Source organism: Ctenocephalides felis, unplaced genomic scaffold, assembly GCF_003426905.1.
Source record: "Ctenocephalides felis isolate EL2017-DRISC unplaced genomic scaffold, ASM342690v1 CF-g0.4_SCAFFOLD_01886, whole genome shotgun sequence".
NCBI classification, from domain to species: domain Eukaryota; kingdom Metazoa; phylum Arthropoda; class Insecta; order Siphonaptera; family Pulicidae; genus Ctenocephalides; species Ctenocephalides felis.
The window spans coordinates 27,984,372-28,007,198 of record NW_020538040.1 but is presented as its reverse complement, the minus strand read 5'-3'; the positions used below and the strand labels follow the sequence as shown (position 1 = coordinate 28,007,198).

The 22,827-nt window shown below is 27.4% G+C and overlaps 1 protein-coding gene across 1 annotated transcript in view; it reads right to left on the bottom strand.

Moving 5' to 3' along the window:
* The window catches only part of LOC113377315, a 32,910-nt gene extending 21,227 nt beyond the window's left edge, over window positions 1–11,683 (bottom strand). Inside the window, exon 1 of the mRNA XM_026617584.1 lies at window positions 11,470–11,683. Within this exon, the coding sequence (XP_026473369.1) occupies window positions 11,470–11,524 (55 nt within the window). The 5' untranslated portion in view covers window positions 11,525–11,683. The remainder of the gene's footprint in view (window positions 1–11,469) is intronic.
* Window positions 11,684–22,827: the final 11,144 nt, after the last annotated feature.

The window sequence follows — 22,827 nt, the reverse complement described above, 5'->3', positions numbered from 1 at the left end:
CACGAAAAATTACGTGGGACAAGGGTCAAGTAAATTTTACGTAACTAAAAATACACGTGATGTTTGATGTAATTCTAAATATCACGACTTATCGCCAAGGGAAAGAGGGAGTCCAAAAATCCATAAAAATTGATCACGTGATTAATGAACGCCCCCTTAGAAGTACATAATAATTATATTTATCAGTCAGTGATATTTAGGAAGACCATCAAGAAGATTCCGCTAAAATTTGATGCAATAAGTTCGTTAATTAAGGAAGATATCGATAGTTTACTGACTATGTTTTATTCTTTTCATTTTTTTTTTAAATTTCTTTTATTAACAACCAGAACATTAGTTACATTCTGTTATTAGAGTTATTTTGATTGACTATAATAAAATATAATTATAGATAGTAGTTACTACAGTAGTGGGTATTTACTATGCGATGCAATTTTCGGGATTAAGTTAATTAGCTATAATTTATTTTAGCCTTCTCAATTCTGGTGTATATAGCACCGGAACAACGAATTGGGGTGATTTCTCAATTTTTATGAGTAGTGTATCTTGTTTTCATGAAGTCTTTAATATATTGCACCTTCAGATTATCATGCAGGGTTTTATTGCTTACCAAGTTGCACCTGTCATCATTCTAAGTAGTTTTGATTAGGTCCGGTGTACCAATGCCATACTAGATTTGCTAAAGCAGCCCCAAAGCTCTATTCCGTATGATCAGATAGAAATTATTATAGTTTTATGAATCAAGATTTTGTTTTAGAGTGCAAATTTCGCATTATGTCCGATAAGCCAATAAAGGTCCTTAATTCTGGATTTGATAATTTAGATTTTTGTTGGTGGAAAGGTGTTTCCATCTTACTGATTGATGTCATTTTTGAAAAGCTTTATTCTAAAGAATACCTTAATACGCCACCGTTTACACAACATATGAACAGATAAGATATAAATCTAATTACAATCACACGAAAAGTTTGAGTTCATTTATCTCTATTTCGCCTGTCCATTTATGGTAGAGAGAATGTAAGGAATTTATTTTTTCGGTTACGGGCTTTGGCTGATGCTGCGCGTCAGCGTTCGCTCCAAGTAAATATTATTGTTTCAGTAAATATTATTGTTTCTGTAATATTGTCTGTGGGAAGCAATGTAAACCAGTTCATTGATTTGTGATTGCCGTTACATATAAATGAGTTTTACATGTATTTTCGTATAGGATATGGATTCCGATTCCGTCGCGAGTGTAAAGTCCGTCAGAGCAATTACCATCTAATGCAACAGACAGTGAACGGGGATATTCCGATGGTATATAAATAGACAGATATAATACGATATGTACTAAGAATAGGTTCGATGCATAGTAAACAATCATAATTTCATTATTACGACTCCGTGTTTCAATCGCAATACCATAGAATTCCGTTTTAATGACGTTCACTAATGTCACACTATTGTAAACAAAAAATTCTTCAGCTCTAAGTGGCCCTGTAATTATTTATTTGCGATAAATGAATGGTAATTGTATGAAATTCTCACGCTTGATAAAGGCTTTGCTAATTTATGCTTTTGTAAATTTGGACTCACATATTTTCTTTTATTGGCCTATTTTGTTTACTTAATGTCAGCAAATACTTCGAATATAGTTAATTAGTCATAATTGGATTGGACAACTACTAGGTTGCCATCCATTTAAAAATGTATATAATAAAGTCAAAACAATTACTGAATGTCTTATGTGTGACATCGTTAAAGAAATAATATAAGATAAATTCAAAATAACAGGCAAATGCATCAACTAATTCTATCAATTCTTTATGAAACTTTCTATGTTGAAAGGAATTTTGACATTCATCCTACCAATTGTTTTTTCATATACATTAGATAATAAAAAATTATCAATTTTCCAGCTCGTCTTCCCTAAATATATTTATAAGGATTAGGACTAAAGTACTGCTAAAAGGACAGTGTTTTGTTCTTCAATGATATTTATTTATTTAATGATAACATAATCAGCCTCAATCGTTATTACTCATCTTAGATTCATTGACAATAAGTAATATAGTCTTTCAATCAAATATGAATTATACTAACATATTTATTAAAAAAATGCAACTAATTACAAAAACCATTTTGTTCATAAATTACGGCCTGTGCTGGGCTCAGAACGTGAAGAGAGGTCTTCGCAAAAAATGCAAAAAAAGTCTCTTCTTTTTATCGGTGGATCTTTTGGTATGTTTTTAAAAGTAATTAGAGTAAAAGTAAATAGCCAATCACCTTTTACAAATATTTTTTTTGTGGCCTTGAATGAACTACCCTTAATGATCTTGAGGAATAGTATTGTCATTTTGTCCGAAAGTGCACAAAAGGGAATAATCAAAATTCCATTAACTATCTGACAATTGCAATATTGCAAAAATTTATCGAAATCACGAGTACTGGCATAAGTTCAATGATTTTATTAAAAATGATTGCAAATAATAATATAAAGTACCCGAAAAAATGGCAATCATCCAAACAAAATAAAGTTTGAAGGCGGGATACACGTTTGAACTAATTACTCCGACAAGACAATGACGCTCAACATCTGACAGGATTATTATAATAGCTTTCTTTATGTTATACAGTTCCGGAAACTTTAATAAAACTATACTAATTTTAAAATAAGACTTTTGTGTCAATTTGTCGATATATACCATTTTGTCTCTATTTCACCTAAAATCTTTCGAACTTCACGTTGAAAGTTTGAAACATCAATTTAAAGTTTCAACTTCAAACTTTAATTTCTGACTCATCTTTTATATTTTTGTGTATTAAATAATTTGTTTTATTTTAATTCAATACCGATACTAAACCATAGTTCCATAGTTCATAGTAATTTCAAACTTCTTTTGAGCTTAATCTAAATATATAATGTTCACATGAATACATGAATTTTGTCGCCGGAGCGGCGGCATTAAGTGAAAAGGGTTCATAAATAAAATATTTCGGGTATTTGATTCCGCTTATAATATTTATCATTACAAATTGATACTAGTACAAAAGTCATCAATTGCTTATTATAGTTAGTAATAAGGCAATTTCCAATTAAAGTGATGTTTTTGTCATTAAAGTAATAAAATGAATTAGCCAATACAATAGTTGTTGTTTAGATATGCTTAACATAATTATTGCAATTGTTCATGTCATATGAATGATGCAAAACAACTTGATTTATATATTTGTTTGAGGATGTAATATTTAACAACATTACCATAAGTGCGTTATAATTATTACCTCATTGTCAATTGTCGAGGCCAAGACAGTTTAGACAAATTAACTTGACTTAAATTGACTTAAGGTTACGAGGAACAAATATTTTTAGATATTCGATATAAAAATAATCTTATATTATAATTTAATATAAATATTAACGATAGCAGTTTACGTAAATTAAATATATATTACTATTACTGTAATATATACTTAGTAACTTAGTATAATTATATACTGCATAGAGTATGCACGTGGGTAGAGAAAGTAGTATTCAACTAATTAACACAACAACATTTTATAATAAATATCAATTCAATTTTTTATTTAAGTCAATTATAATTTTTTTAATATTTTTATCAAATGTTTATTGTAAAATTTGTTAATACTTAATCTGATCTGAATCTTAATCTGAATATATAACGAAAGTATTCTTTGATACCGATAGTGCCGCGGAAGTTTAACTTCTCTAATTATTTTTTTGATAATGTGTATCACTAAATATTTTGTGTTTTGGCGGAACTATCTAATCATATTCAGTAAAATTCCCAAATAGTTCATACTTCTAGAAATGTTTTATTTACTCTTTTTCAAAAATTTATCACTCCTTTTTACCATAAAGACAAGGCAAAAGAGACAGATAAGGAGAAAAAAGATTCAACATTTTATTATTGATTTTAAAAGTTTTATGAAATAAAAGCTACATTATTTACTCAATGCAATTCAGTTTAATTATTAAGTTGAACAATAAAATTAAAAATCTCAATCCCAAAGAGGACACTCTCAAACTCTCAATGGTTACAATGTGCATTTTTGAACATAATAAACAGAAAAAAACATCAACAGTCAACTACTATAGTAAATCTTCCTTTAGTTAATTTTTGTCTAAAATTTTTGTTTCTTGAAATGCAATTATTACAAATAAAATGAATACAACTTCTGTTTGAAATATTACAACCTTTGTATGGAATTTAGTCAAAAGAATTAATCGGACTATCGGGCATTTAGAATTGTTGGGGGCCGGACTAAAGGACCTCTACTGTATATGTATATGTATTTATAACTATATGCAGTGAAAGCAAATTTTTGATGGGTGGGCTCGTTTTTTTTTTAGACATTTTAGGCAATATTATATTTTGAGATTGATGGGCATCTCTGCGCACAAATTCGGTAAATATAATATATAATGCATCTGTCTGTACATATACATTAGAGTGGTCCTTAATATGGATATTTTCGAATTTACTTGCTCCCAACGGCTCAAATGGTTCCAAATTGATAAAAAACAATTCTCTGAAAGTTTTAGCTATTAATATTGTCTTTTAGCTAGAGCGCAATTCAAAGTTTTGTATGGAAATAGCATGAAAAAAATTTCAAAAATTTTGCAGAGCGTCCAATTTTCAATGAAAAATGACACAAATTTTCACTTTTAATTCATTTGTCGCTAAATTTTACCTAAAATTTTTTTTTTTAATTTTCAAAATTTTGCCATGCTATTTCCATACGAAGTTTGATCGAATTGCGCACTATCCAAAAGTTAATGTTAAGAGCTAAAACTTTCAGAGAGTTGTTTATCAATTTGGATCCATTTGAGCCCTTGGGAACAAGGATATTCAAAAATGTCTATATTAAGGACCACCCTAATGTATATGTATGTATGTATTATATATATTAGCCCGATTTCATGTGCTGAGATTAACAAATTCATGATCAAAATGTTGAAAAATCAGAAATTGAAAGTGAAATAATGCTAAATCTGTTTATGATATTTATAAATTAAATTAAATAAATTTGCTATTAAACAATTCAAGATAAACGTATGTAATAAATAATTTTTTTAGTTTTTTCTCTTCGTTTTTTTCCACTTGATTTTTTTAAGTGTTTTATTTTTGTGTTAAATTCAGGCTTTTGCCATTTTGTTCAGTGGGGCGTCAGGCCGGTTCTGTCTATATATATATATATATATCATATATAAACATGCCATAAATCGTTATCACAACTTTAGCATTTAATTTTCAAGAAAATGAAATTAAATCCCATAAAATTTTATTATAATGGCATTTAATTATTAGTGAAGAGATATAGTTATTATAAAAGCTTGAATATAAAATTATAATTGGCATAAGAAGCATATCATTACAAACAAAATTATAAAACATTATATAATATATTTCTTGACTCGTTTTACAATCGGGTTTCAAATCATCGAATTAATTTCAAGACTTGCAATCTCGAGAAGGTCGCCCGTCGTCCATATAGCTAATTTGCTTTTACGAGATACAAAAATTTGATTATTTTGCATACACGTGCATATTTTAATATCATATATGTTACAATCAATCATGAATTGATTGAATGTCATTTATCATGAACTAGATAGGCGTCCAGGAATCGCAGATATGTCGAACGTCACAAACCACTTGAGCGATTAAATTTAATTTGAAAACGAGAAATTTATCACGGAATCGATGATCAAAATGATTAAATATTTTTAAACATTCTTTTAATTTGAATATACATTACAGTTACAATATTCGAGAAAGTTTTAGAATGCAACGGCATTGCTAACATCTGCTATTTGAAGAATTCTATTAAAAGGCAATATGGTGCTCATTTTGCATTAATGTCGATTTTAATTTAAAATTAATTAAATTATGCATATTAATGGCAAATATAATCTTAAATTGCTTGTACACTTCCATACTTACTCAATATAGCGATTGAAATATATTTATTATGATAATTAGATATAATTGATTTCATAATTATCAGCTGAACTATTTTTATACAATTCTTCATATTAGATAAAAATCCAAATATATTTTGAATAATAAACATTAAACAAATTGATAGTCCCATATCAGAATTTTTAACATTTCACTTCATCAAACAACTCAAATTTTATTATGATTTATTTAATCAATTTTATAATTACCATCAGCTAATTAACTATTTTTATCCATTTTAGATAAAAATGAATGTTTTAAATAGCGAACATGAAAGGAATTTGTAATCTCATATTAAACATTTTTAACATTTCAATTTATTAATTATAAATTTGTTTAAATAATTTTGCTATATGTTATTTTATGAGAATTCTATTAAAAGGCAATATGGAGCTAATTTTGCATCTTTGCCGATTATAATTCAAAATTAATTAAAATGTGCTTATTAATGGTAAAGTTAAAAATTTCTTGAAAATAAAAATTTTTGAAGGTCCCCACACTTACTTATTGTACCGATAAAAATATTTTAATTGTTTATTAGAAATAATTGGTTTCATAATTCATCAGCTAAACTTTTTTTGGTTACAATTCATTCATCAAATTTCATTTATTTATTACATCAATTTTATATCCAATAATCAATATATATATAAGAATTTTTAACATTTTAGTTCATAATAAATAATTTCCAATAATATATATTTGATAAATAAATAAATATTTTCCAATAATATATTTTTGATAAAATAACAAATGGTAAAAAATAACTAGTGGTACAGGGCATCGTGATAAAATATTCGAGGAATTTCAAATGGTTTCAAATAGATTTTTATAAACAGTGTAACTTTCATTCGTATTCGTATATCAATAGATAAAATATAAGAGTTTATAAATTGTACAACGACATTATGTATATATGTTTACATAAAAAGTAAATAAACGAAACCTAATCAACCGAAATTAAAATGAAGACAGTAATATCTATGAGTATTATATAAACTAAATTGCAAAGTTGAAATTACTTATTTGTAGTATATAAGCAAGCTTTAACATATTAGTGATTGAAATTAAAATACGAATCAATTACGATATTTAAAAAAAAATTTTTTTGAAAATAAAAAGTTTTGAAATTTTAAAATAAAAAATATATCTTCCCTAAAAACTGATCGAAGTTAGAGATACCTTTATTAAAGTATATATAAAAATAAAATTAGAATCAGAATTTTTAACATTATATTACATAAAAGAATTTAAGATTTTTTTTGAAGTGAAACTTCTTTAGGCGCGACTGGGTGTAAATCCGTACAAATGCAACGGAAGTGCATTACGGCAGATAAGAGTCGAGTGCCAATGATTCGTTATTCCCTCTCGATGATATCATTTCTATACGGGTCGATTGTGATTAGTATGTGAATAGAGATCTGTCGTTATATGCGTACTGGCGTCAACGTTGTATGCGTACCGTTATCAACAAGTAAATCGGCATCGATAAATAAACATTTATGTAGTTACATCGTAGTACAAATCTTGGTTTAATGAAAAATGCCTGAATCAGAAGAATATTTTACCCTGTTCCTTAGAAATTATTTCAATATTATTCGTAGTTTCTATAAATCTTTGAAGTTGGAAAATATTTTTTAGACAAGACAGATATTGCAGCTGTTCAAAGAATGAGATTATATCGCGAAAAAGTAAAAAAGAATACAAGCAGTCAATGAATGTATGTTAATTTTAATTACATGGAGTTTTTCAAACACAATTACATAATGAATAAAGTTGCGAGAGCAATATTTGTTTAGGCGTTGTTTAACATAATACCTTGTGTGAACGAATATTATAGAATTTATTAATCAGCAATTACTTCATTTCTCTAATGAAGGTTCATTTCTGAATACTAATGACAATGACAAACCGATCATGTCATATTTGAAGTACTACTTTAATTACATTATTGTATTTAATTATTATACAATTTTTAATGCTATTATAAATATATAATTTATAATTTATCATTATATGAATGTGTATAATGGTTGACACTAATAAATATGTGAATCACGAGTGTTACCATATTACTAATAATTCAAATTCAAAAGTGTTATGATGTATTTATTTTTACTTGAATGCCATCTTGTACAGTAGCAAATAAGTTTTAATAATCTACTCATTTTAAAAAATAATTAATGGTTAAAAATGAAAATGCATACATGAAAGCTTATTCAAAAATAAACTTGTAACATAGTATTTTATAAAAGAAATTAATATTCTTCAATAATATCCTCATTTTAGTAATTAATAATAGACAATAAAAATACACACGTTAAATTTGATTTAATAATAAAATTAGAGCTCTATAAATAATTTGATATCAATCAATAAGTCGAGGTTCAATTGATCAATTAAATTAGGTGAAATCGAAATTTATTTACGAATGATCCGTGCGAAACATAGTAAACACACGTCGATTGCGTCATTCTTGATGTCCATGGAAAAATTCTTATCATTTCAATTTATTGATTGGCGATCGCGATTATTATTGGACAATTATGTGGAATTCTATGCGAATTCCAAGGTACATATATTTTCTGTTTATATGTTTTCGTAATTATTACTTTATTAGAATTATGATATCATTTGTTTTGTTTTATACTTAGAAGTTTTCTACTTCACATGGTGTTTATAGAGTCATCAATTATAGCTTGTTACAGAGTAGTAAGAAATTGTTAAATTACCCAAACTTTACACGGTTTCTACTAGAGATATAAGCACCGCGATTAAAGTACATATAGTTTATATTTAAATATAGATTTAGCCCTTTCGACTCGAATGCCGCCGCTCCGGCCGCAAAATACATTTAAATTCCGGAATTCGCGAGTGGAAAGAGTTAAACATTATGTGAAATATATTTCAATTATATTGGTCATATTTAAAGATCGGGCGTTACATTATAAAAAAAAAATTATGAAATTTTTAAAAATTCATTTAAATTCATACGTTTTGGCCACCATCTTAGCCTTCAATCAGTGGGATATACTACTGTTAACTATAATAATTAAACTAAGTAAATAATATGTAACAATTTAAGAATAATAACAACTAATCTAAAAACACTTATAATTTGGTATCCTTATAGTACAAATAATGAAAACATTATTGCTCCATGGTATGACATTGTTAATGTTTTGACTTTACAACAAACGAGCGTTTTGTATAATTGTAATATAAGGTGTTAAGAACTATTATGTATTTATTATAATGTTTTATGTTCATCACATCTTTATTAAAATATAAGTTAGTAATTTTAAATATAAGTCAGTACCAAATCCAGCATTTATATAAAACTTTTATAAATCGACCCTTATCTGTACAATAAGGGTCGAATCAGGTAAAACTGATTATTATTGAACGAGGGTTAGTTATGTTTGAACCGCCAACAAGTATAGATTTAAATATCAACACTCAATCAAGTAAGTTTTAATTTAAATTATAATTAATAAATCTTAAAAAGTGTTACATTAAAATAAATGTAATAAATAAGATGAAATAAGAGAACCAATAATTAATATCTCTTCAAAGGATACCAAATTGTATGCGTTTATAGTTAATTTTATATTATTATTCGTTGCATATTATTCAAATATTTAATTAGTTTAATTAAATGAAGATGGAAAGCTGATTAAATTTTTGAAAAGGCAGGACCAACGGCTTCGGAGATAAAAAAAAAAATAAAACAAAATGCCATTTGGCAGTCAAAAATGATCATTAGACATATGCACATTAATTAAATCATCTGATATTTTCAATAAGTATAAATTTTGTTTAAATTTTTATGAATTTCGTGCTAATGTTTATTTGCAAGGCCGTTAAGCGGCGCTTACGCGCTTCGATACATAGTCTTACGATTGCTTTCAAAACTTCGAAATTTTCAAAAACTTAGAATTAAAACAAAATGATCATTCGACATATTCACACTAAACCATCTGATACTTTATAGAGATTTCAATAAGTATAAATTGCGTTTACATTTTTATGAGTTTCGTGCCAATGTTTATTTGAAAGACCGTAAAGCGGCGCTTACGCGCTTCCATATTTCGTCTCGCGATTGCTTTACAAACTTCGAAATTTTCAAAAAATTAGAAAATATTTAAAAAAAATCAAATTTTTCAAAAATGAATTTTTTTCCAAAAAGTCAAAATTCTCAAATCCATTTTTTTTTAAATTACAAAAAAAAATTCAAAAAAAAATTCACAAAATTACAGTTTCGGTACGAGAAGTTCCAACAATTTGCCTTAAGACACGATGCCATGCACCACTAGTCTAGTGTACATTAAATTTTAAAAATATTCAAAGTTATTATTCTGAGTAAATCAAAATAACATCAAGTGGCCGTTAAGTTTGATTCATATTTAATTTCATGTCAATAAGGAAGTATACAGATGCCAAAAAAATAAATTAATAAAAGAAAATATTGTGAATGAATAATAATGTGATTACAATTAGTCATAATACTCTTAAATTTCCAAAATTAACGATTCACAACATCTTTAAACAGTATCATATTTTCTTTTTTGAAAAAAGACCCACCAATAATCTCTTCAAAGGATACCAAATCGTATGTGTTTATAGTTAATTTATTACTATTTTTATTATTCTTAAATTATTGCATATTATTCAAATATTGAATTAGTTTAATTAAACGGACAGCTGATTGAAATTTTGGAAAGGATCAACGGTTTCGGAGACCAAAAAAAAATAAAAGAATGCCATTTGGGGATCAAAAATGATCATTAGACATATGCACTTCCAATGATCTGATATATTATAGAGATTTTAATAGGTATAAATTTTGTTTACATTTCTATGAGTTACGTTCCAATGTATATTTGTAAACCGTAAAGCAGCGCTTACGCGCTTCGATATTTCGTCTCGCGATTGCATTAAAAACTACGAAATTTTCAAAAAATTAGAAAATACTAAAAAAAAATTAAATTCTTCAAAAATGAAATTTTTTCCAAAATTTCAAAACTTTCAAATCTATTTTTTTCAAAATAACAAAAAAATTCAAAGCAAATTCCAGCAATTTGCCTTAAGACACAATGCCATGCACCACTAGTTTAGTATACATTGAGTTTTCAAAATATTCAAAGTTTTTATTCCAAGTAAATCAAAATAACATCAAGTGGCCGTTAAGTTTGATTCATATTTAATTTCATGTCAATAAAGAAGTATACAGATGCCAAGCAATAAATTAATAAAAAATAAATATTGTAAATAAATAATAATGTGATTACAGTTAGTCCAACTGAACATTCACTAATACAAAATTTGTTTTAAATCATAATACACCTAACCAAAATTAACGATTCACAACAATATCTATAAACAGTAACATTTTTTTTTTTTTTTTTTTGAAAAAAGACCCACCAATACCCAATTTTTCTAAGGTCATTTTTCACTTTTTCCACCATAACAGGCGTATAGTAATAATCATTGCAAGACTCACCTATCAAAACCAGCGCCAGGATCAATAAATTTAAGAGTGGCACGCACAAATTCATCTTGCTTCGTCCTGTGATTTTGTTATCCGACACTTTAATAACTCACACGAACACTTTACCGGTAAATCGTTTAATCGGTGACCATTTATATCACTAGTGAAGTGATTCACTTACTGATCGTACTATTAGTGATTGGGTTCGTGATCGCTTGTTAGCGCGTTGGCGATCACGTTAACAATGAAAGGAAGACAAACGTCTCGGACGGCCGCTCGAGATAAGGCCCAGTCTGACCCCTCCACCGCCATCGAGAGACGTCCGTCTGACAGAATATGCGCTTTTGTAAACAAATTTTGTTTTCAATAATAATCGCCGACGGAGCTGATTTTTTTGATTACTGCTGTACCAATGCGCAATGTGTATATTTGACATATTATTAGAGAACTAGCTGTAAGTGGAATTCTGTCTTAAGGCAATTAAGGCATCGTGCCTTAAGGCAAATTGCTGAAACTTCCCGTACCAAAAATTATTATTTTTTTAAAAACGATTGATATTTTTAAAAAAAATTTACTTCGAAAAAATAAGATTTTTAAGAAACTATAAATTGGACAAAAAATGACTTTTTTTTAAAGATCTGAACTTTTTTTCAACGCAATCGTACTGCTTTAACTGCATAAAGACAAAATGTCAAAGCGCGTAAACGCCGCGTCGCCGTCTAACGAATAAACATTGGTACGGAACCCATAGGAATGCAAACAAAATTTATACTTATTGTTAAAATCTCTATAAAATATCTGATAATTTGATGTGCATATGTCTAATGATCATTTTTGACCACCAAATGGCATTTTTTTTTAATTTTTTCGTTAGATCTCCGAAGCCGCTAAACCTGCCCTCATGAAAATTTGATCAATTCTTCATCTTGTCAATACAAGTCAAATGTTTTTTGAATTATTAAGATCGGACGCTCCGTTCTCTTAAAAACTGAGTTACCGTTTTCGGCACTTTTTGCCCCGTATCTTTGGAACGGCTGGACCTGCCTTCGTCAAAAACTAATCAGCACGTCTCCTTTTCTATACAAATCGAATGTTTTTTTGACTTGATCGGTTGACCGGTTGATCGGTGTTTCCGAAGTCGTCGACAAAAAATTGTATCCGCACACACACACTCATACACACACATCCATTTTTTCTAAGGTATGCCAAAATATTCAGGTGTTGAAACGTGAAGATACATAAAAATTTTCATTTTCGATTTTTTTGCGATTACTATAACTTACCCTACGGAAAGTTAATAAATAAAAAAAATTACTAATCTAGGGCGTTGTGGCTATAGTATATACTACTGACTACTTATTTTTTTTATAAAATGGCGACTAATTGAAAGAAGACTGTTTTCTTACCACTTTTTTGTGTTTCTTGTTTTTTTTTAAAAAAAAACAGTAAGCATTGAAATTTGGTCATGAGTCTATTATATGCCAGAGTGATGCCTAGAAATAAGATTCACTGAAAATTACAAATAAATCTATACAGTAGAACTCGAAAAATCAATCCTTAACCTTTTACACCATCTGATTGCTTTTAGTTTCAATCTTCACAAAACTCTTCGAATAGTAAACAATTTAATGATGATGATGGGATCAAATTGTACTTAATTCAGTTTCTTTCTAATAAAAACCAGGAATTTTGTGACAGTAGAATAATATTGATGACAAAAAGTCAGTTATCAATATGAACAACGCATCTCAGAATAAAATTATTTAGTTTCATGAAAAAAATGTCCTTGATTTTCTATGAAAATCTGCCAAGTTGCCATCCTAATATAAGAGATGATGAGAAAATTATTATGAGATAATATATGAGAAAAATCTGTTAAATGTTTCGCGAAACAGCTGTATCTCCAAAAATAATTTAAGTTTTTAAAAATTTTCTTGTACACATATTCTTAAATAGTTAAACTTTAAATATGTGAAAGAAAAGAAATAAAAATATTTGTTTGAATTCTACATTACAACCCCTTAACTGGATGCAATTCCATAGATCATGAAAGTATGCGCTTAGAATTTAAATATCGAGTCATATGCAAAAAATTTACTTCGTGGTACATGGCATTGTGCCTTAAGGCAAAATGATGGAACTTAAAGTACCGCCATTTAAATTTATTTAGATATTTTTCAGAATTTTGAAATTGTTTACAAACTGTTATTTTTCAAGGCTGAGTAGCAGTTTTAGAGACTAAATATTAAAGTCGCAAATTAATTATTAAAATTCCAACCGGCATCATAACTTGAATTCTTCTCGATTTTAATTTCGAAAATTAAAGAGCAGTGGCGCAATGCAAGATATCTTGTATTTAAACCATTTAAACGCCATACACCAATTTGAACTGCTGATCTCTTCTTCCTCCTCATTTGGTTGAGAATTTATAGAAAAAAATGAAATTATCTAAATTCATTTTTATTGTGGTGCTTTTCCATGGATTAGAGCTTCGGGATCACCATCAGCAGTTTCAAATTACTTAAAAACATAGAGAGAAATTTATCAATAAAAATAGTACAAATATATTAAAAAAAAAATAATTATAAATGTGGAGCAACCGTTTGGGTGGCAATCTATAAAAGAAAACTCCTGTCGTTTAACTCACAATCAACACAACAGCTCATAGAACTCGTTAAGTTCTGATTGGTGTTGAAGAATACTTTTTTGCATTGCCATAGTTAGACTAAAATATTAACAAAAATTGAAATGAGACAATTGTGAGTTATACTTAAATTTTTTTAAATAATTTTGCAATATGCCCCTTGGATCAGTGCGGTTGTCTGATTTAATTTTTCAGTATTATTCGAATATGAAAATCCTATATTTTTTCTTATAATTTCTGAAATATTGTATAATTTAATACTCCAAAATACTCAATACTGCGTACAAAATTATTTATTGAGATGTATATGTGCCTGAGCATTGCGATTAAATTATAAATAATAAACTAAATATTTATCAACTTCCTTTCTCCTACATGAATATATATATATATATATATATATATATATATATATATATATATATATATCAAACTTTTGTTTGGATGAAAATGAAGCACATCGAATTCCTTTTGAATATTGCACAATAGAACAATAGAATAAAACAACTTTTTGTACTTAAATTTCACGAGAAATATAGTTTATATTTACTCGATCAAATCGATCAGATGACAAAAGAAGTTTCATATAAACCATTTAATAATATTGAGATGATCGAACCCATTGTCCATTCTTTCATACGTAGCACCTAACCACAAATTGTGTATAAATAATAATATTGACGAACAAACTGATCGTATGATATATAAATTAAACATAAATCAATTGTTTTATGCAAGTATTACAATAGAATTTGATTGCATGCTTGAATCCCTTTGTGGCAAGTTTCAAAGCTCAAATGTATGATCACATTATTGACCACAAGTTTAGATCAACGGCCGGCAGAAAATTCCCTAATAAATAAGGGTGTATACAAAAATCTTCCATCATTTAATCAGATAAAGATAAAATAATGATTTATGCCGACTAAAAATTCAACATATTTTAGACTAATTTCTGTTTTTTGTTTCATTTTCTTTCAATACTATTCTCTTATACCATTTTATTCTTAACCTACAATAATGTCCATTTCTTAAAATATTGAATATTATTGAAGCTCTCGCCACTGAAATATTTTATTTTTTAATTAAAAATCTAGGTGAGAGATTTGTGAATAATCCAAAATACATTAAATTTAATTTAAAATTTCATTATATAATGTAATTTACACTTTCAGGGTTACATAGTTTTTTACCCTCAGGTATTACACACTTTCACGAATTAGGTATACTCTTACCATTGATTTTATATATTGGTGAGGATCACTTTGATTAATTTGATATTGAGTGGACTGTAAATTATAAATATTTCATCACCATAAGAAGATGTGAATAAAACCACTATTTAATTTGACATATATTGAACTACACTCTACAACCTTCTTCTCTTATTACATTTGCTATTCTCTCTTATTATTATATGTTACAGGTATTTATACTCCTATAATTGTATCCCCTACCCCGAAGGATCCCAGGTTAAATAAAAGCCCTGGTCAAATCTTGATCATATATAATGGTATGTATTATGTCGTACATGTGGAAAAAAAGTATAGGTTTGATAAATCATAAAAAAGTTACAATATTTAGCAAAATAAATAAAAATTAAAATATGCGCATTACTGTGTATTAGAACAAATGTTATTTTAATATATAATTATATTTCTATTTTTTTCTTGAACATTTAAACAATTTACTATGGTACCATTCTTTTATAATTCTTACCGCAACTTTGTGGTAATTAAGCACAACTTTGTGCTTAGGTATTTGCCTGTGCAAAAATAATAATATAGAAAATTTTATTATATAGGGTAAAGTTGGGCTTAAAGGCCATTATTTCAAAAATAAGTATAGAGCTTTTAGTGATATTATTTTAAAGTACAAGGCAAAACATGTGTAATGAGATCATTTTAACAAAAGATTCTATTTTGTCGGTACTTTTTTTTGGTTTTGAGCTCTTTTGTTTAGTTCATGATACTTGAATGTAATCAAATATACGTCATTTGTTTTATAATATGTATTTATCTTTTATATATATATATATATATATATATATATATATAAGACAAATTTTTTTTTGTTCATATAATCGCTGTGAAAGTTTACATATGCGTGGGGTAAAAATAACCAACTAAACCTATACATAGACAAAAATACAAAAAATAAGATTAACTTGAAAAAGCAATTTTACAAGAGAAATATTGAATTAATAGTTCACTTCATTTCTGCTGATAATTATCACAAAATTCTAGATCCAGGTTATATACGGTGTGATCTTTGTAAAAAAAATGTGCTCATGATTTTTTTATTTTGCATTGGTTAAATAAATTAGATATCATTAAAATATTTTTAAAATTAAAATTAAGACATGTATATGTTTGCCCGATGGTTGTCCCTTTATACCTTGTCTATGGTGCAAGAAGGGACAGGTAAGAAATTTTAGAAAAAATCTAAAAAAAACATTTTTAAAATTAAGAATTAACTGGGAATTTTACTGAACATAGTTTCGATAGTTGTTTGTTTGAAACATGTTTTTTGCTGCGATGTAGTTCGTTTGCTTTAGGCAGTATAATTACTGAAACTCAAATTGGATCTTTGTGCCCAGCCCTACCTCATTAATATCGATTAATATCCCAAAAAATTTTTTTTATCAATTTTGTATATTATATGAGAGTCCAGTTCAACAGGTTCGATTGGGCACGTTTTCCTCTATTTTATTAATTATAGACAAAATGACTGCTGCAAGAAAATAAATCATGCCAGTCAGTCATTCGATATTTACACATTAAATAAAATTTGTTCTAGCATTGAAATCAAGACATACTTGTATTTATAAAACATCTCTACAAACGTTGATATTTGCACAAATGGTCTGTCGTTCCAATACCTCAAATGTTATTTGTAGTTTAATCAAATATAGTTATAAAAGCGCAATAAAACAAATCTTGTCGTTTTATTCAAGACAATTGAACGATCTGTTAGAGCGTGTGGAATTCGCACACGTGCAGTGCGTCACGTGTGCCGCCGTTCGAGATGCGTGCGTCCTTGTCTCTTCTCACGCAGCGCAGAGCGCTATGGGACCCAGGTCTTGGCAACTTTTGACCCGTACATTGTAAAAACAAGTTTCATGATTTACTTATTGATTTCGATTTGAAATCATTTGTAAAAGTTTATTTGTCGTTAAAGAAACAATAAAGTGCATGTCGAACTCCCTTTTTGTCAAAGATAATTGGAAATTATGAAATATCAACTACAAAAGTAAAACTTCCTTAGGCGCGACTAAGGTGTAAATCCATACAAATGCAACGGAAGTGCGTTACGGCAGATAAGATAAGAGTCGAGTGCCAGTGATTCGTCGTTCGCTCTTGATGATATCATTTCTATACAGGTCGATTGTGATTAGTCGTCGCGTATGTGAATAGAGATATGTCGTTGTATGCGTACCGGAATCAAAGTTGTATGCGTTCCAATATTATCAAGGAAAACGGCATAGCTAAATAAACATTTTAAAGTTACATCGTAGTACAAATCGTGATTTAATGTAAAATGCCCGAATCAGAAGAATATTTTACTCTATTCCTTGAAAATAATAAAACAAATTAAACATTTGTGCCGTGAACTAAATGCAAGTTTATTGATTAGAAATTATTTCCATATTATTCGTAGTTTCTATAAATCTTTGAAGTTATCAAAATGGAAAATATTTTTAGGCAAGACAGATATTACAGCTGTTCAAAGAAATACAAGCAGTCAATGAATGTATGTTAATTTTAATTACATGAAGTTTTTCAAACACAATTACATAATGAGTGAAGTTGCGAAAACAATATTTGTTTAGGCGTTGTTTAACATAATACACTGTGTGAACGAATATTATAGAATTTATTAATCAGCAATTACTTCATTCCTCTAATAAAGATTCATTTCTAAATGCTAATTACAATAACAGACCGATCATGTCACATTTGAATTATGACTTTAATTACATTGTTTTTAAATATTTTATATATTTTTAATGCTATTATAAATATATAATTTATAATTCATCATTATATAATTGTGTATAATGGTTGACACTAATAAATGTGTGCATCATAAGTGTTACCATATTACTAAAAAACATTATTTAAAATTGTTAAGATGTCTTTATTTTTAATTAACTTAAATTTGCTACTTTGTACAGTAGCAAATAAGTTTTACTTCAATCGCGTGTGAACCTTACGCGCACTCTTTTTTTGTATATCTAATTAACATACAAATTCATTTACTTATTACGCTCTTAAATTCAGTTTATTCACAGTTTTGACACTTTAAATTTAAAAATTATTTAACGTGTACCGCTGAAAATAATTATAAATAAATCTATTTGTAACTTTATATTCTTATGAAACCAAATACTATTTTATCTATTTTAAGCTTAATTACCATTTACCTACTGTTACTAAAAGATTTTATGCACCTGATTTCTTACATAAATATTTCTTATTTCATTTTGCGTTCGGAAAATCCTGTGATTCATCATGCAAAAGTTTGATTCATTTTACTAAAAAGCCCCGTGAGATCACAACCGAAAGGTGCATTCCGATATTTACCATTAATTAAATAAGACGATAAAAAATTGCATAAAAAATAGGAAAAGCTTGAAATTTATCGTAGAAGTGATGGTTTTTGTCTTTATTTTAATTAACAAAAGTAAGAGTTGTTTGTTAATAGAGATACATTCTATTGAGTATTTTTTGCCTGATCTTTGAAACGTGTTTTCTAAGTCTTGAACATAGTTTTGTTTTTAAGGTACTTGAAATAATTTATTATATTAAACTTTATTGGCTACAACATGGTGTTTTACTGTAATTTACCTACTTCACATTAAAATTTACGCGTTTTCAAATTTTATCTTAACATTTGTCGTACTAAGAAATATTTTTTATTTAACTGTAATTTTTTTATTAGTGTTGATAAATGCAAAAAGCTCGCATAGTAAATGAATAAATTCTGAATTCCATTATCGAATGGACGACTACTAAACATTCAATAGTTTGGTTAATTTACAATTCAATGCATGCACCGGATTAATTAACATTGTTTAAATGGTTTAGAATATTTAATTAAACAATTACAATTCTCTGTAAAATATTAGTACATACATAGCATGTTTATAATTGTTATTGTTGAATTTATTATTCTCATAATTACAATTTGTCTATTTTTTATAGCATTATATAACAAAATAAGAGGACCATACAAACCGATTTAGCTAGGACAGTCCCGGATTTCCACCTTGGGTCCCGGGTTTTTCTAAAAGCAATATTTATCCCGGATTTAGATCTTTTGTCCCGAATTTATGAGAAGTATAGATTTAAATCGAATCGTCGCAAATATTTCAAAATGAAATTACAAATTGAATTCTTAACGAATATCTTAAAATGATACTACAACAAGAATGCTTATGTAAATTGAAAAAATAGTATAAAATTCCATAAGCAGGTTAAAATTTCTTCTCATATTAATGACTTCAAACTTGACACGAAAATTAACAAAAGTTATAAAAATGAACTTTTTGACTATCTGGTATAAGTGCTATTTTTTCAAGATAATTATAAAGAAAATTGAATAGAATTTTATGAAAAGATTAAAATATATAATGTTAAATATAATCGAATAATAAAGTTTTTACTAAAAGTCAATAATTCTGATTTTAAAAAATATATTAATTTGAATTGAAACTTATTTCTACTTTGACTTTAAAAAAAATATGGTAACCTTATAAAGATAAAAATTTTATAAGGCAATCAAAATATTTTGAGTTGTGATTTAAAAATAATAAATTATCATTATCCCAAATAATTCTACATTTTTATTTAGATTCAGTTTATATTTCCGAGAATATTTTCTTTACAAGATACACTAGAATGGAAAATATTTTCCATCGCGTTCTGATGAATCTAACTGACGCCATTTACTTTTTATTATCATGAAAATACGCAATATATGATTTGCATAAATAAACCGTGCCGTGTCATTATCGCGGCAATCAAGTATCTCACAATTGCAACTTAACTACTATAATTATATTCGACGGTTGCATAAAATCTCGGTAACTAATAATCTAGGTAAATCTAGTTATCCTAGCTAAAAATCATTTTTAGTCTAGGTAGAAAATAATTTACCTATATAGAATTCTAGCGCCAATGCATGGCAGTTTTGCGAATAAATATATAATTTTTTTTTCATTCCTTATTTAATTTATTTTCAATTACAATTTAAGTGTAGTCATTCGCAAGCTGCACTTAAGGTTATTCAAATTAACGTAATTGTTTTTAGTAAAGCGCATTTCTTGTATGGACACTGTAGTTCTTCATTTATCATCTATTTATATTGCATCGTTGACACAACATTTATCAATAACTTGTAATAAATTTTATAGTTAATTATTAGGAAACTAGTGATGCACGGCATCGTGCCTTAAGACTAATTGCTGGTACTTCCCATCCCTTAATTTCAAATTTTTAAAAAGCTTAAATTTTTTTTGGAAATTTGTTAAATTTTTGAAACCGCTGGACCTGTTTTTACAAAAATTTGATCAATATTTATTGCGTCAATATAAGCGTAATGTTTTTCATATAATTAAAATTGAGCGGTCTGTTCTCTCAAAAACTAAATTGCATTTTTTGCACTGTTTGCTCTATATCTTTAAAATGACTCCTATCTTTGCCAGAAAATAATTAGCACGTCTCCTTGTCAATAAAAATCAAATGCTTTTTGAGTCATTCAAATGGGGTAATCTGTGAAAACATCGTAGTAATACAATCGTAGGTAATCTCTTGGAAACATTGTAGAAAAATTGTAGCCGCACATACATACACACTGATTAGCATTTTGGAATCCTAAGTATGCCAAAATGCTAAAAAACCTTTGAAATGTAAAAATATGCAGAAATTTTGATTTTAAAAATATCACGTTACAAAGTAGAAATACACTATTAGTAGCTTAATAAATAAAAGTTTTCTTGCTGCATTTTTTTTTTAAATTTTTATAATTTTTATGCGAGACAGCATAATAGTTTGAATTTGAAAAATAATAGTGAAACAATCTTCTTTCCTTCAAATATCCTGATAAAATTGGCCTTTTTTTCAATATCCCGATATATATAAGTACAATTCTTGATTGCTAAAAGAACCAAATGCCAACTAGCATCCAATGAATCCAATTAATATAGGTAAATAAACAAAAATAAACGTTTTTTGGTCCTTGCTAAAGCATACAGTCAACTAAATTATTTTTATTAATTAATACTATTCTATTAGACCATCTAGATTGATACTTAAGATTATTTTTTTACATATATTAGAACATACAGTAAAAAATGTTTCAACGTTTTGATGCAGAATCGGGAAAATGATTTTTTATCAGTTGCAATGTTTTGGTTTGAATGTTGTTTTCAAATTTGTTCCTTATTTGGAATCGATTTGTTTACAAACGATAAATATGAATGGACTATATATGAATTTAATTGAGCAATTGAGTTAAGTTTAGCAAATTAAGCAAAATATTAGATATAAAACAGCTTATATCGTGAGAAAAATATGGTGCATATTTACTGAAATATTGCTTAGAAATAAATTTCAGATAGCCATCAATATAAACAAATTTAAACAAATTTCAAGTTTGAGAGAAATTTGATTAACTGATTGTAAAAATTAAATAACGTAAATAGTGATTTTAGAAAATGATATTAAAACTAATAGTCATTGCATAGGTATACGTTATATGTAAAAATATTCGAAGCTCTATAATGAATAGTCTGGTCATTTAAGCTTAATTTAGGTAAGATTTTCGGAATTACTATATGTAGGTTTTGAGACAACTTTTAAGGTGCCATTTTTCGAATACTGAGGTAAACTTACTATAATGACTGGACTAAAATAGTTTTATTCAAATTCGCAGAGATATTTGACGCTTATTAACACTGTAATCGCCACAATATCAGAAAAATTTTCACTTGGACCATGGTAACTTTGTTAAAAGAGCATATATTAAAACTTTTTCGACAACCTGTATCAGTCGAGAAATTTTCAGATTTTGTAAGCTAAGATATTTTGAGGCCTAATAGACTAAGCTTTTGAAACATACTGAAAATGTATCATTTGTATCAATTATTTAACAAGTAAAAGTAGCAAAATTTTACCAGCAATAAAATCAATTTTCACATCCTTTGAACATGTCTTGCTTTTTGAAAATCTTTGAAAATCATTTTTTTTTAGTTTTTTATTATAATGGTAGTAAGCAGTTCAATAATTACTTAATTCTGTCCGTATAAAGTGAAAGTATATTCTATTTATAATGTAATGATCCAGATACTTATGAAATAATTATTACTAACTACGACAGCCTTTAATACTGCGTAATGACATGTTATGTCGATACTTTTGTTTATCAGTTTATCATTTGTATTTATATGTATATAAGACCTTGCAAATATCCTGTAAATATTATGTTTCCTTCACTAGTTTTTCTACATCTGGAGTATTTCGCACCATCTTCAATAATAATAGAGTATGCATTATAGAGTAGTATAATTATATTTTAACTTAATACAAGGATTATGTTGTTTACTAATAGATGCTTAAATAATTTGAAAGATTTATAAATATTGTTACCTTTAAATTTGAATATTCTTGATATTTTTTACAATGTATATTCAACAAAAACTCAGTTAGTACTACTCAAAATGC